Consider the following 17078-nt stretch of genomic DNA (forward strand, 5'->3'; position numbering starts at 1 on the left):
GCGGCTCACCACCATCTTCTCAAGAGGCAATTAGGGATGGACAATAAATGCTGGCCTTGCCAGCAACGCCCACATCCCAGGAATGAATTTTTAAAAATCTTTCTTACTGGGGAAGTGGGATTTGGCAAAAACTGCAACATGCTCTCAGTGTTATTGGCCCTGTTGAAATTGGCTTTCTGAAATAACTTTTGATCCTGAGAAATTAGATCATTTGTCATTTTAAAGCCATTTAAAAACAGCTGAGGCATGGAACTTATTGAACTTTGGATGATATGCCTAACACAATTCTGTGAAGAGAACAGCAGGATATAATATCACCAGGTGTCAATTCGACTACAAGTGCACGTTGTGTGAATATCAATTCACCTGCCGGAATACTTTTTAGTTATTTAAGAAGAGTCAGCCCCCAGGGCTACACACAAGCCAAGAGATACTGAAAGACTCCAACGTTATTACAGTGTACAACATAGACTGAACCTTGTAAGTTGTACATTATTGATGTAACAAACTCGGTCAATGCTTTGTAGCCATCAAATTATTACAATAAAAAAATTAGAAAGAAAGAACTTGCATTTATATAGCGTCTTTGAGAACGTTCCAAAGCACTTTACAGCCTTGAAGTACTTCTGAAGTGTAGTCACTGTTGTAATGTAGGAAACGTGCAGCCAATTTGCGCACAGCAAGCTGCCACAAACAGCAATGAGTTTTAGTGATGTTGGTTGAGAGATAAATGTTGGCTAGGACACCGGGGAGAACTCCCTTACTCTTCTTCGGAATAGTGTCACGGGATCTTTTACGTCCACCTGAGAGAGGGCAGACGGGGCCTCGGGTTAACATCTCATCCAAGCGACAACAGTGCAGCACTCCCTCGCTACTGCACCGGAGTACCAGACAAGAATTTGTGCTCAAGTCTCTGGAGTGGGACTTGAACCCACAACCTTCTGACTCAAGAGGCGAGAGTAAGCCGTGGCTGACACCAAAACAAAATGGCATTAAAATAACATCCTCCTTCGGTCTCCTGATAACACACACCATTCCCAGAAGGGTCTTCAATGATTCTCAGGCCTGTGGACACATCTCTCTTGAGCTGGCCCCTTGGAGAGACATGAGAGTAGCCTGGATTGATTCCCTCAGATTTCTCCATTCTCCTTATAAGGATGTTCCAGACATCTACTCAGAACCGCCCCCAGGCAGTCTGGCTACATCCGCTAAGGTCCGCTAGGGTAGTGGAAATCTGGAACGCTCTCCCACAGAAAGCTGTTGAGGCTAGGTCAAATGAATATTTCAAAACGGAGATTGATAGATTTTTGTTAAGCAAGGGCATTAAGGGTCACGGAACCAAGGCGGGTAGATGGAGTTACGATACAGACTGGCCATGATCTAACTGAATGGCAGAACAGGCTCGAGGGGCTAAATGGCCGACTGCTGTTCCTGTGTTCCTACAACCCTGTGATGCTTCTGCCAGAAGCTGCTTTAAATAATTTCCTGTTCAAGTAAATATGAAGTTCTAATGTTTGCATATTGAGACTGCTTGCCGGAGAAATAGAATTGCACAACCTAAACAGTAATTTTGTTTTGCACATGGCTCTCACAATTATTAAATTCTCAATAAAGGAACATTATTGTCGATATAGACTTGCTTTTACCAGATTTATTTTCTAGTTTCCTTGCCAGTGAAGTGGACCAATTTAGGTAAATGCATGCACACATTTTTTACTTAACGATTTAAAATTATATATATATATATATATAAATAACAGTAAAAGGCATGTGATGTGATTTCCCACTGGCAGTAAGCGCGACAGCCAGCACGTTAGATAAGCTAATTAGCCTGCAGGATGGATGGGCATAACACATGGCTTCTGATTTTCTTCCATTATCTTTGAGTGCTGACTCTAAAGGGGCTGCTGCTGGGGATGGGGAAGCAAACTTTGTTGGAAAAAAGAAAGACTTGCATTTACGTAGCGCCTTTCATGACCTCAGGACGTCCCAAAAGCGCTTTGCAGCCACTTAAGTACTATTTTGAAGTGTCGCCACTAATGTAGGAAACGCGACAGCCAATTTGCGCACAGCAAGCTCCCACAAACAGCAATGTGATAAATGACCACATAATCTGTTTTAGTGATGTTGGCTGAGGGCGAAATAATGTTTAGAAGTGGGACAACATGGTTCCGGCTTGGCGCTGCTGCCAATTTCGTCATGTGAATGCACCCCAAGAGACATCGCCAACACTAATGGGTTAATGTGGGAATGCATATTAACTCAGGGACATGGATACTATAGCTAGACTGGCAAAGGTTCATGACACATACTCCAGATTATGTAAACTAACCATTATCTCCTATATTAACCGGGGTCATAGGTCATACACTAATTAGGGTCAATGGCCACAACACGAATAGATGTTACGCAGCCCCAGAATTTGCTAAGCTGCGGGTGATAGGACCCTGCTGTTCAACAAAAGCCGTAAGCATTACCAGCCTTTCCCAACAACCACCCCACACAACCCAATAACTGTTGATTTGGACAAAATTGTTTACTGAATGGGTCAACGCTGAATCTCATGTTATGGAAATCTTAAACAACACCTTCACTCACTAATATTCCTTTGAGTTTGAATAATACTTCAGTTAAAGAGTGCCAGTGATCTTTTAGTTCTGCAATATTTATTTCAAATTTATGCATAAAATGATTTTAAAGTGTACACACTATGAAGTTGCCCCTAGTCTATCAATGCAGGCAATATCTTTAACTAACTTTCTTATCAATCACGTCATCATCAAGTTGCAATGATTCAGAAGCTCTTAGTGTGACACAAAGCCCTTTTTAGATCATTTCTATTGATTTGTTTGTATTAATTTCATTGAAAGCATCCGTGTGTTCCCAAACTACAACGGAGGCATTGGGTGTCAGCAGCCACTTGGTAACAGGCACTATAGCTGTTATGGCATAAACATCATCCATGTGTTTTTTAACCTTAGCTGCAATGGTACAGTTAAAATGGTACAATTGTGAGGAGGATGCAAAGAGGCTTCAAGACGATTTAGACAAGTTGAGTGAGTGGGCAAATACATGGCAGATGCAGTATAACGTGGATAAATGTGAAGTTATCCACTTCGGTAGGAAAAACAGAAAGAGGATCAGCCATGATCATATTGAAAGGCGGAGCAGGCTCGAAGGGCAGAATGGCCTACTCCTGCTCCTATTTTTCTATGCTTTCTATGTTTCTAAAAGATTAGTAGTTGCATGTGCCATACCACTAGCATATTGCTGATCAAGTGCCATGCACCATTTATTTAATAAGGGTATTTTATCCTCAGAACACTACTCAATGTAGCACAATGTTTCCAGTTCTGATTAAAAAAAACTAATGATTCTTACTTGTCCGTATTTGCTAATCTTTAAACACCCAATTTTAACCTAACCCCCCCACCCCCCATCGGGAAACTGAGGAGATTGGGCAGGAATGCTGGTTAGACACCCTGCTCAATTTGAATAGAGAGTAATATTGGACGGGGTGTTAAACCGGCGTTCCATCCGATCCCGTAGGTTTCCCGTCCAGCAAGTTAGGTTAGAATTACCCCCCGCCCCCCCTCCGCCTTGATGTTTCAGAGTTAGCGATAACTTCTGAGTCAACGGGTGTTTGAAATTCTTCTCCGATATTGCATTTTGATCCCCTAATTTACACAGGTTTAGATATTTGCACAACATTTTGGTTTCACAGAATTTGCAGCACATAGGTTGAAAAGATGAGTCTGTTGCCATTGCTGTATATACTTTCGGAGCAGGATGTTGTGTGGGAGTTGGCCATGGGGCAGGGGTTGGAGGGGGGCTGGGGAGAACAGCTATGGAGTAACACACAGGGGGCTGGCCTATTACGTCTGGGGCCTCATTTAGTTGGGTCCTTATCCATGAGGTGCCTCGAACGGGTAGAGTTGTACTTTCATCTTCCTTTTCCTATTTGTCTGCTGCTCCTTCTACAGTGGCGTGCATAGGAATTTGAGAGAAGCGTCTTCTACAAGTACCCCGGACTGTTTGGTATTTTCCAACCTTAGATGGAGTCTGAACATCACTTACAATGACATTTACCCTAAAGATACTTAATCCATATATTGCTGGGCTTCCCTACTTCATCTTGTTGCTGCTGGCAGAGAAGGTTGCACCAATCTGTGCAATACTGGGGTTTAGGGTTGCAAAATTCTGGGAATTTTTAAAAGAGGAAACTTTCCATGGGAATTTTCAGGAATTTTGAGATTTTTTGCACACTGATGGTTTTTGTCTCTGACCCTTATATTATATTTGTCATCAAAATAGACATACTGTTCCATACAAAAAAAACTTTATTTAGGTTATAATTTTGAACTTTATTGAACCCCCACAAAAAAGACCCATCTAAAATAAAATAAGCCAAGTACGAAGATAAACATATATTGATTAAGAAATTCCTTAATAATTAAGATTCCATCTCTGTTAGTAATTTTAAGAGAGGACCTGTGAAAAAAAATGAAAGAAATACAAAAAAAAACAATATTATGCTTTTTTGGGCAAAATTCCCAAAATTCCCAAGCTAAACTTCCCGTGGAAAATTTCCGGAAATTTACTGGAAACTTTCCACCTTTTCGCAACCCTACTGGGGCTAATTAACTTTGAGTCTTTTTGAAATTAATTTTAAAAGGATTGTGTCTATTCCAGAAGATATTGTAAATATTCAATAACTATATTGCCCGCGTCATACACTTTAACTCTGCCATAAAGCTATTAATCAATTGCCAAAAAAAAACTTTATTAGCATGACAAAGATTGGAAGACAAGAAGGAACTACTAACAGTTTATGGCTTCAAATTACAATTTACCATCCATTAATCTTCCCCCGCGTAACAGTAGAACTATTTAAAGAAAGAAAAACTTGCATTTATATAGCGCCTTTCACGACCAACGGATGTCCCAAAGCAATTTACAGCCAATAAAGTACTTTTTTTTTTAAGTGTAGCCACTGTTGTGATGTAGGAAATGTGGCAGCCAATTTGCACACAGCAAGCTCCCATAAACAGCAATGTGATAATGACCAGATAATCTGTTTTAGTGGTGTTGATTGAGGGATAAATATTAGCCAGGACACTGGAGATAACTCCCCCGCTCTTTTTCAAAATAGTGCCATGGGATCTTTTACATCCACCTGAGAGAGCAGACGGGGCCTCGGCTTAACATCTCATCCAAAAGACGGCACCTCCAACAGTGCAGCACTCCCTCAGTACTGCACTGGAGTGTCAGCCTAGATTTTTGTGCTCAAGCCTCTGAAGTGGGACTTGAACCCACAATCTTCTGACTCAGAGGCGAGGGTACTACCAACTGAGTCACTAGCTGACACTCAACAGCAAGCTGTGTCACTGATTCTCTTACGTAGGATGGTTTTCCTCTTCCACTGAAGAAGCTGATACTGTCACATGGACCATCAAAATAATCTTATCAGCAAGCCAGTCTGTGCAACAGTTAAGTTGTTTTGATGATACATCCATTTCCAAGAAGTGCCTTCACTGCATCGATAACGTGCTCACAGAACAGTCATACTGAAACTAATGTTAATTATTTTTGTGCTGTAAATTGCTGGAAGTGTGAGCTGATAACAGTGCGACGAGGTCAATGGGGCATCTGGTGCCTCTTGAACATCAGGTCCAATGGTCTATAGGAACATAGACAAATAGGAGCAGCGGTAGGCCATTCGGCCCTTCGAGCCTGCTCCGCCATTCAATATGGTCATGGCTGAACCTCTAACTTAATACCATATTCCCGCTCTTTCCCCATACCCCTTGACGCCTTTTGTGTCTAGAAATCTATCTGTCTTCTTCTTAAATATATTCAGTGACTTGGCCTCCACAGCCTTCTGTGGTAGAGAATTCCACAGGTTCGCCACCCTCTGAGTGAAGAAATTTCTCCTCATCTCAGTCCTACATGTCCTACCCCGTATCCTGAGACTGTGACCCCTCGTTCTTGAGCCCCTAGCCAGAGGAAACATCCTCCCTGCATCCAGTCTGTCTAGCCCTGTCAGAATTTTATACGTTTCAGCGAGATCCCCTCTCATTCTTCTAAACTCTAGTGAATACAGGCCTAGTCGACCCAATCTCTCCTCATACGACAGTCCTGTCATCCCAGGAATCAGTCTGGTGAACCTTCGCTGCACTCCCTCTATGGCAAGTATATCCTTTCTTAGGTAAGGGGAACAAAACTGCACACAGTACTCCAGGTGTGGTCTCACCAAGGCCCTGTATATCTTCTTAACCAATGAAGCAAAAGAATAGAGAAAGAAATAGAGTGAACAATGGAGAAGAAAATAAGGTGAATTAGAGTCAAATTAGATACAGAAAGAGAATAAAGAGAGTGAAAGAGAGTGGATTAAGACATAGAGGAAAAAGAGACAGAAAGGAAAAGTAAGAAAAAAATGAACATTTTAAAAAATCCTTTCGGCACAATTTACTACCTGCGGGAGTGCAACTCCACAGTTTCATTGTTCCATTTCTGGGCCTCCAAGATCGAGTTTCATTTCAGGACAATAAATTATGTCATTAACAGGGTCCTTATGACATGAAATACCCTCCCTAAATGACTGCGGCGAGATTCATTCATATTAACGGCGTAAATTCAGCAATTTCGTGACGCACAATGGGGAGGCTCATGCGAGATGGTAATTATTGCGGTTATGGTGAGGCTAACGGCAAATTGTCCCGGAGAATCGGAACACGTGGTGTATCTCTTCCTCGCCGCAAATTGCTTGGGGCTTTTTACGCACTAATAATAGTGGGCGCCGTGAACTCACCATTACTTTTCCAGCAATTTCTGGGCCATTGAATTTAGTAAGGGAAAAATATTTTTTTTTCTGCCATGAAATTAATAATGTTTATATATAAACATTGATGGTCTCTACAGCTCTTCATTTTTTTTTTGTGGTGGGGGGCGGGAAGGAACTAGGCTTTTCATTGAAGTTAAAAGATAGATTTGCACATTGCAGCATGCAACACGTCAATGTTAATGCCATCAGCCTGTTATCACCCACAGTCCAGGAACAACCGAGGCCACAGCAGCTATTATCAGGAGAGTCACAACTGCCTAGGATTGTGTAATTATAGATTTGTAAAAATAGCTTTCCGTCAACTTGGCAGACATCAACTTCTTTGAATAGGAGAGTAATCCTCTTCTTTGGCTGCTCTAGTGGTGCACAATTCATAAGTGCTTCTGCAATGATGGCTGTACATATTCCTATGCTGTGCAATGCTTTCTACATCACTGGAGCCACATGCAACCAGCTGCAAATGGCATTTTTTTCCCTGTTACTTTTTCACAATGGCTGGGGAAGGTACCGTGCTGCATTCGGTAGGCCTGTATCAGCTGTCAAACTGCAATCAAAAAGTATAGCTTCCCATGACGAGCATTTATGCTGTCAACGGAGGGGTGGCATTGCTGTTAGTGGCATGGGCCGCTACTGCCTCTAGTATCTGCGTTGTCACTGATGGTGGCATAGCCATCAGCAGCACAAGTTCTGTGGGTATAAGACTGCAATGTGATGCTCTCACAGGTTCTACAGGGTATAAAACTGCAATGTGATACTCTCACAGGTTCTACAGGGTATAAGACTGCAATGTGATGCTCTCACAGGTTCTACAGGGTATAAGACTGCAATGTGATACTCTCACAGGTTCTACGGGGTATAAAACTGCAATGTGATACTCTCACAGGTCCTACAGGGTATAAGACTGCAATGTGATACTCTCACAGGTCCTACAGGGTATAAGACTGCAATGTGATACTCTCACAGGTCCTACAGGGTATAAGACTGCAATGTGATACTCTCACAGGTCCTACAGGGTATAAGACTGCAATGTGATACTCTCACAGGTCCTACAGGATACAAGACTGCAATGTGATACTCTCACAGGTCCTACAGGGTATAAGACTGCAATGTGATACTCTCACAGGTCCTACAGGGTATAAGACTGCAATGTGATACTCTCACAGGTTCTATAGGGTACAAGACTGCAATGTGATACTCTCACAGGTTCTACAGGGTATAAGACTGCAATGTGATACTCTCACAGGTTCTACAGGATACAAGACTGCAATGTGATACTCTCACAGGTTCTACAGGGTATAAAACTGCAATGTGATACTCTCACAGGTTCTACGGGGTATAAGACTGCAATGTGATACTCTCACAGGTTCTACAGGGTATAAGACTGCAATGTGATACTCTCACAGGTTCTACGGGGTATAAGACTGCAATGTGATACTCTCACAGGTCCTACAGGATACAAGACTGCAATGTGATACTCTCACAGGTTCTACGGGGTATAAGACTGCAATGTGATGCTCTCACAGGTTCTACGGGGTATAAGACTGCAATGTGATACTCTCACAGGTTCTACAGGGTATAAGACTGCAATGTGATGCTCTCACAGGTTCTATAGGGTACAAGACTGCAATGTGATACTCTCACAGGTTCTACAGGGTATCAGACTGCAATGTGATGCTCTCACAGGTTCTATAGGGTACAAGACTGCAATGTGATACTCTCACAGGTTCTATAGGGTACAAGACTGCAATGTGATACTCTCACAGGTTCTGCAGGATACAAGACTGCAATGTGATGCTCTCACAGGTTCTACAGGGTATAAGACTGCAATGTGATACTCTCACAGGTTCTACAGGGTATAAAACTGCAATGTGATACTCTCACAGGTTCTACAGGGTATAAGACTGCAATGTGATACTCTCACAGGTTCTACGGGGTATAAGACTGCAATGTGATACTCTCACAGGTTCCACAGGGTATAAGACTGCAATGTGATACTCTCACAGGTTCTACAGGATACAAGACTGCAATGTGATACTCTCACAGATTCTACGGGGTATAAGACTGCAATGTGATGCTCTCACAGGTTCTACAGGATACAAGACTGCAATGTGATACTCTCACAGGTTCTACAGGGTATAAGACTGCAATGTGATGCTCTCACAGGTTCTACAGGATACAAGACTGCAATGTGATACTCTCACAGGTTCTACAGGGTATAAGACTGCAATGTGATACTCTCACAGGTTCTATAGGATACAAGACTGCAATGTGATGCTCTCACAGGTTCTACAGGGTATAAGACTGCAATGTGATGCTCTCACAGGTTCTACAGGATACAAGACTGCAATGTGATGCTCTCACAGGTTCTACAGGGTATAAGACTGCAATGTGATACTCTCACAGGTTCTACGGGATACAAGACTGCAATGTGATGCTCTCACAGGTTCTACAGGATACAAGACTGCAATGTGATACTCTCACATGTTTTACAGGATACAAGACTGCAATGTGATACTCTCACAGGTTCTACAGGATACAAGACTGCAATGTGATACTCTCACAGGTTCTACGGGGTATAAGACTGCAATGTGATACTCTCACAGGTTCTACAGGATACAAGACTGCAATGTGATGCTCTCACAGGATTTGTGGATATAAGACTGCAATGTGATACTGGCCAGAATTTTCCGGGGAAATCAGCGGGCGGGATTGGTGGCGGGTCGAGTGGGAAGTGTTGATATTTTTACAGCAGGTCGGGAACCTGCTGTCAACTCGCTCCCACACGCCTTTCCCGATGTCGGGTCTGTCAGTCCTGAGCAGACCCGACAGGCAGCGGCGGGCGACCCAATTCAGATCATTAGTGGCTTGTTTAGAGCCACTTAAGAATGATTTTCAGCTTACCGTTTGCATTTGGCAGCTCGCCCATGAGGTCCACGCTAGTCATGGACCATGTCTCTCAGGCTGAGGCGGGAATTCATTGGCCATTGAATCAGCTGATGAGTTGACAGCTTCAAATGTAAAGTAAAAGCTCCCACCTTACAGAGGCATCTTCCCTCAGCCACAAGCTGTTCCTCACTGCACTTCCACAACAGATTCAGGATGCTGCAAGTCTTTACACAAGTCTCCATCCAGTATGACCTCATTACCTCTCTCGCTATTGACAGATCGCTTCTGTCATCGCTACTTCACCTGCCATCTATTCCATCAGCATGGGTGCCCTTTATACTCTCTCACCTTGGTCCTCCGAATCCCACCATGATCAGCCCCAACACCAGCAGCACCAGGCACATCAGCAGCACAAACAACAACACCAACCTTCTCCGCAATCAACTGATGCTGCACAGGACACAGGGCATCAGCACCCGACCACATTGCTGCCCGGGAGGTCAGGGGTGGCCTCACCATGGCCAGATTTACTTCACTTGACGCTGTACACCCTGGCTGCCACACGATGCGCCAGGTTGGCACTACCCCACACCAGCACCATTAAGCATCCCTGCAATGCCCAAGCCATTCCTTTCACACTGATCACCATTGCAGGTGTTATGTATCACCATTCACTGCAACTCACTAAGCCACTTCCAAAGGTGCACACGAATCTGTCCAAGAACACAAAGTGGTGAAAATAAAGGTTTCAATGCTTGACACCACATTAACAGAAACTTTACATGAACATTGCATAAAACACCCAAGTGCCTACCCTTGTGTGTTGTTAGTTAGTATGACTGCACTAGGATGAGGGTGAGTGTGAGGGGTTGCTAGTGAGATGGGGATGTGATAATATAGATAGAGAGGGATGGGTGGAGGTCCAAGGTAAGTTGGTGTGAGCAAGGATGTGCAGGAAGGCCGAGTGATGGAGATATGATGAAAGGCACAGCAGGATGAGATTGATTGTGGCTTTGTACTAATGTTTCGTGATCTACTGGGATCATTGAAAAGTTTGCGGCACTGCACCCAGGTCCCCCTGACCGCATCCCTGTTTGTGCCCTCCTCTGCATTGAGCACTAGGCTGTGTTGAAATCCTGGGGAGGTCTCTTCTGCCCATGGGAAGGGAAGAGGACCTCCCTGTGTGCTCTGACCCCTCCATAAACAATGGAGGGAGTCATGGGAGAGCCTGGGTGCAGCCCTGTGACTTTATGTGGTCATTGTCAGTGTTTGCAGCACCTCAGTGCTGTAGAGCACTGACAGCACAAATGACAAAATCAATTGGGACAGGGTCCCTTTAAAGAAACCGGCTGATGACGAGTCATCAAATGACGCCACCAGACCCGCTTCCTCTAACTGGCTAGGAAACGCGCTGGGCGGGCTTAACAGTCCCAATTAAGAGAAATTCATTTCAGAGGCCGGGATGGAGACAGCAGCGGGGTCGGGGCCCGCCACTGACGTTGCCCGCCATGGACCCGCCGAGGTAAGCAAAATCCCCGGCCTTAGTCACAGGTTCTACGGGGTACGAAACTGCAATGTGATACTGTCACAGGTTCTACTGTTGTACTGTGATTCTGTTGCACAAAAAAGAAAGAACTTGCATTTATCTCGTGCTTTTCATGTCATCGTGACATCCCAAAGTGCTTCACAGTCAAGGAATTAGGTTTTTTTAAAGTGTAGTCACTGTTGCATTATAAGCAAACACAGCAGCCAGTTTGCACACAGCAAGGTCCCACAAACAGCAACGGGACAAAAATAACAGTTAATCTGTTTTGGTGGGATTGGTTGAGGGACAAATGTTAGCTCTCTCTCAGTACTGCAGGCTCTGTGCAGGTACTTAAAAACACCCAGACTGAATGCTGCATTCTAGGTTTCATAACATATGAACAAATTGGTTGATCTTTTATGGAATAATTACACTTTTTTGACAAGGGGTACAATTATCATGGCAAGTGTTTGGCAAACCTTTACCTCATTTGTTTACACACACAACCGAAAAGGTGTGAATTACATCAAATTATTTTGGCGCGTCACTCACACATGAGATTAACATGTTGAAAATGCCACGTGATTCTTCTGCGCCTTCCCTCTTTGAAAGAAAAAAATGTTTTTATGGAGTCAGCGCTCTTCGAAACTTTCTGGACTGTGCAATATCGAGTTCTGTGAATGACAGCGGAACAGCGAGCAAGGGAGGATGAAAAGCCAGAGAGGTGAGACTGAGAGACAGCCAAAATAAGACTGACAGGAGAAAGGCCAGTGGGAGAAAAGGCAGTTGTGAGGGAAAGCCATGTGTGGCTGTCAGATAACAGCATCAGCAGACAGGAGTTTGAGGCTTTTACAGCAGTGCTGACAAATGTTTTCAGCGGTACCACACAGCGCATAATGCCATAAACACATCTGTAGTCCACAATTTTTTCTGAAAAAGTGAACATAATGTTTGAATCAGCTAAGCAGAAGATTTGACTGAATTACAGTAGCCTCATTCAGTGAGTGATAGCGCCCTCCAGCTATGACAGCAGAGAGCGAACTCCTTTTACCTTTTAAAACTGCAAAAACCACATCTTCAGCACCTCCTACTTTCTCCAAATGTGTAATTATGCTGTTAAAAACCTGCCATTCTCCACCCGCCCCCCCCTTACACATCCACTGACACTTATTCCACTCACTTGATTGCTCTGCCTGACTGTTTCTGTGTGTCATGGTGTATCTATGGCATCTCCCGCGCTCTCTGTTTCTGTGTACATGTGTCTGTGTGTATCTCCTTCTGAAACTTTTATATTTCTGGTCAGTCTTCAGCACAGTGCGGTTCAAACAGAGAACCACTACCTCGAAGCACTTCTCTCACCTTTTTACTGTGAACCAGTCTCTGATGGCGAGTCAACAGAAAGAGTTCACCTCCTTTATAAGATAGTGTACCGTCCCAGAGATGTAGCAGTCTCCTGCCACTGACAGTTCCCTACTAATATAAAAGGGCCTTATGTTTATGTGGCTTTAACATGTCTGTCTCCTTTGGTCTGGCTCTGTGTCTCTCTCTGCCTCTGTGTGGGCATTGATGATTTCTGTGTCATCTTCTCTCTCTGTTCCATCTCTGTCACTCTTCATCTGCTTGTCTGTATGCATGTGACGGCGTTGTATTTGCCAGTCGCTGACATACCTTTCTATGTCTGTATGTGTCTCTCTCTGAGGTCTCTGCTTTTGTGTGTGAGAGAGAGAGAGAGATCTCCCTGTCTGTGAGATTGCCCTGTGTGGGATCTGCATCTGTTAATGTGTGTATCTGGGTCCTATCACACTCTGTCACCTGTCTGTGGAATCTCTGTGTGTATCTATGCTTTTTCTCCCTCTCACTCTGTCTGTGTGCCCTCTCTCTCCCTTGCGTCTGTGTCCTTTCTGTGTGTGTGTGTGTGTCCACTCTCTCTCCCTCTCTATGCATCAGTGCAGATTCTCTCTCTCCCTTGTATCTGTCCTCTCTTATGTATCTGTGTCCTCCCTGTATCTCCCCTTCCCTCTGTCACCTTACAGTCACTGTCCTGACAGTGACACCTATCACGCTCTCAATCAGCAATCGTCAAATTTCCTCAGTTCCTATCCAACTCATGGATTTTCTTATTTATTTCCTCTCTCTCTCTCTCTCTCCCCAGAACATTCATTCTTTCTCCAGCGAATCCATTCCTCTAAATCTTTTTTCCCCTCAGTGCTTTACATCTCTCCTCCACTCTTTCCCCTTCCCTCTTGCTGTCCTCTGTCCCTCCTCCAGTTCCCAACACAGACAATATTCCTATGTTTTTTTTATTTAAAAAATTGTCCTCCTGCTTCTGTCCTCTCCTGGGTTGAAGAAGGAGCATTTTCTGATCTGGCTCGGATTTAACTGATTACATTTGTTTCCCTCGCTCTTGTTTCTTTGCACAGTTTGGGTGAAAACATCGAACTCAAACAGCAGGGATCTTCTAGAAGCCAGGTCCCCCCAGCACACAAAAATGAAGCCTTCCCAACCAGACTACATTATTAATAAATTGTCGCATTATCTGTCATTACAAAGTTACTGTTTTTTTGTAAGGGGGAGGAGGAGATGTGTACATATTATTGCAAACATGGTCATTCTTTGTAAAAAGAAACTAAGTGACAGCCCACCTTACTTCAGCCGAGAAGTACTGGAGGGAGTTCTCCACACATTTTTAAGCTGCCACTCCATAACTTTCTCCAGGACCTGATTGAAGCGATGCGAAGGCGGGACGGGACCCACGCCCTCCCCGTCTGTTAGTGGTCTGGGCTTTTTTTTTTAATTTGGAAACTGAAACCTTTGGCAGTCTGTTAATGTGCAGAGGGTGGCGGGAAGCCTCCTGACTCTCGGACACCCACCCGGACCACACTCGGCCACTCGCCATCTCTCTCTCCCACCGCAAGGTCGCACAGAAACTCGCGGCGCAATCCAGCGCTCGCACCCAAAGCAAACCTTCCACAGCCCAAGTTTGCGATTCTGTTCGCTCTCTCTCCCCACCAGAAAGAGATCGGTTCTGCAAATTCTAAAATTCTACAGAGGTTCACTATTTTATATATATATATATATATGTGTGTATAATGTAATCAAAAGTAGATATATGTATTAAAATGTTACGTATGTGTATTAAAAAGTTATATATATGTATTAAAAAGTTACATAAATGTACTAAATTTTACATAAAATTGTACTAAAAGGTTACATAAAAGTTAAATATATGTATTACAATATTACATATGTATGTACTAAAAAGTTGCATATATATATTACAACGCTATAGTAAAAAAATTACATCTAAAAACGTTACATATATTAAAAAGTTACATATATGTATTAAAATATTACATGTACTAAAAAGTTGCACATATGTGTATCAAAAAGTTACATATATGTATTAAAGTTACATAAATGTACTAAGTGTTACATAAAATTGTGTTAAAAGTTACATATATGTATTACAATATTACATATGTATGTACTAAAAAGTTGCATATATATATATGAAAACGTTACACATATAGTAAAAAGTTACATATGTTGAGCGAACTGCCCCCCGCTCTCTGCCCCCAGATTTGGTGCACAGTCTGTGACCGCTCGCTAACTCCTGGGCCGCCTGTTGAACAGGGAAGGTGCTCAGTTGTGGAACAGTAGCTCGACCACAACAGCAACAACAACAACACAAAAAATACCTCCTTACCTTCGCTTCTCCCAGCTCCTCATAATCATCGTAATAGTCTTGGCTAGATTCGTAAGCGGAGTCCCTCTGCAGCAAGGCGGTGTAAATCAGAAAGAGAGTGATCTCCAGAATGAGCATCTTCGTGCTGGGATACAACATAAGGCGGCGTTAGAAGCGGGCGTCCCGGTGCAGCAATAAAAGTAATAATAATCCTCGATCTCTTGTGCCTTTTCCTGACGGATCAAGGTGGAAGGAAGAAGGGGGGGTAGGTGGGTGAGAATGCAAAAAAAAAAGACGGCGCTTAAGGTTGCACAGGTTTCAAAATCGCAGGAAAAATGTTCTTGGACGATAGTGGACGATAGTTCAATGGAGCGGAAAGTGAGACTTTTTTTGTGTGTGTGTGTGTAGAATTAAAGTTTATCCACGTGTTGCCTGGAGAAGTCGAGCTTTCACTGAGAGGACATGGGCGATCCGGGCTGAAACCCCTTCTTCTTCTGACTGGTGGGCAATAGTGAGCCAAGGAGGGGAATCTGGCATGTTTAAGGTGCACTCAGCCCGGCGTCCCCCTCAATTTTTAACCACGGCGCTTTCCCCCCACACACACACTGACGACGTTGGATTTGATCTTCGGCTACACTATTTATATAAGGAGTTTGGCAGGGAATACGAAAGAGAGGGACACGTGCACATTCTAGCTGTACGCAACCAGGAAACGGGTCTGACAATCCCCACGTGGCGACAAAAATAATATAAAATGCACATGTCAAGTTCTGGCTTGTATCTCCTTCCACAGTCTGAAGTTTTGACAGGTCGCTCCAGGTTGTATGTTTTTTTTTTAACTAGTTGGTGGCCACTTGAATTGATCAAGTCTGCCCAATGCACGCTCTGGGCCCGATCAGAATGTTCTCCTGCTCTTTAAAGTACGGAAGGCAAAGAAAGAGATTGCATTTATTACAGAGTCTTTCGCCACCTCAGGACGTCCCAAAGCGCTTTGCAGCCGACGAAACACTTTTTGACGCTGTTGTAATGTTGAAAGCGGGGATGAGACGTCAAACCGAGGTCGTGTTTGCTCTCTCAGGTGGGCGTAAAAGATCCCCTGGCACTATTTCGAAGAAGAGTAGGAGAGCTATGGTGTCCTGGCCAATATTCCACCCCCCCCCCCCCCTCAATCAACATCACCAAGGCAGATTACCTGGTCATTATCCCATTGCTGTTTGTGGGAGCTTGCTGTGCACAAATTGTGCACAGCAAGCTCCCACAAACAGCAATGAGATAATGACCAGATCATCTGTTTTAGTGATAGTGGTTGAGGGAGAGAACTCCCCTGCTCTTATTTTATTTGCAGGAGCTTCTAATTATCCACTCACCTCAGAATTCATATCTTTTAAATAGCAACTTGTATTGATACCGCGCCTTTAACATCATAAAACGTCCCAAGGCGCTTCACAGGAATGATTATCAAACACATTTTGACACCGAGCAACATAAGGAGATATCAGGACAGGTGGCAAGAGGTTTTAAGGAGCGTCTTAAAGGAGGAGAGAGGCGGAGAGGTTTAGGGAGGGAATTTCAGAGCTTAGGGCGAGGCAGCTGAAGGCACGGCCGCCAATGGGGGAGCGAAGGAAATCGGGGATGCGCAAAGCAGCAATAATATGACAAGCTTTCCACGCTATCTGAAACCCAGTTGGCAAATATCATGGAGGCGGTGTCTTGGAGATATTCCTTTACTGCAATGTGATTGGACAGATATAACTTTAGGCTTTTTGCAATAGGATTAATGAATATCAAATATAGGAAATAACCAATTACGTAGCATTTTATTAGATGGATGCATGGATGAATGAATAATGGCTAAGTTTTATTTTCACAGACAGCTGCAGCAGAAGAGAATAATCTGTTCCCACAGAGTGTTTGATCATTTGTGTCATCCAAAGCAATACATAACTAGAAATTTGTACAAGTTTTCCTTAATTCCCCCTCCTTTTTCAAGGCTGTACTCATGCTGTATATAGTTCCACAGATAATGGCAGACTTTCAGCACTTCACTGAAATGGCAGTTCATACATGAGCCTAGATGGAGACTGTCATGGAGGCTGTATCATGGAGATTTCCTTTCACTGCAATGTGATTAGACAGAA

At 43.6% G+C, this 17078-nt stretch overlaps 1 protein-coding gene across 1 annotated transcript in view; it reads right to left on the reverse strand.

Moving 5' to 3' along the window:
- Nucleotides 1-15564, reverse strand: part of vegfc (vascular endothelial growth factor c) — a 289917-nt gene extending 274353 nt beyond the window's left edge. Inside the window, exon 1 of the mRNA XM_085978215.1 lies at nt 14962-15564. Coding sequence (XP_085834341.1) covers nt 14962-15099 — 138 coding nt within the window. The 5' untranslated portion in view covers nt 15100-15564. The remainder of the gene's footprint in view (nt 1-14961) is intronic.
- Between the last annotated feature and the right edge of the window lie 1514 nt (nt 15565-17078).

Source organism: Somniosus microcephalus, chromosome 1, assembly GCF_052327205.1.
Source record: "Somniosus microcephalus isolate GS21.2 chromosome 1, FLI_Smic_1.0, whole genome shotgun sequence".
NCBI lineage: Eukaryota > Metazoa > Chordata > Chondrichthyes > Squaliformes > Somniosidae > Somniosus > Somniosus microcephalus.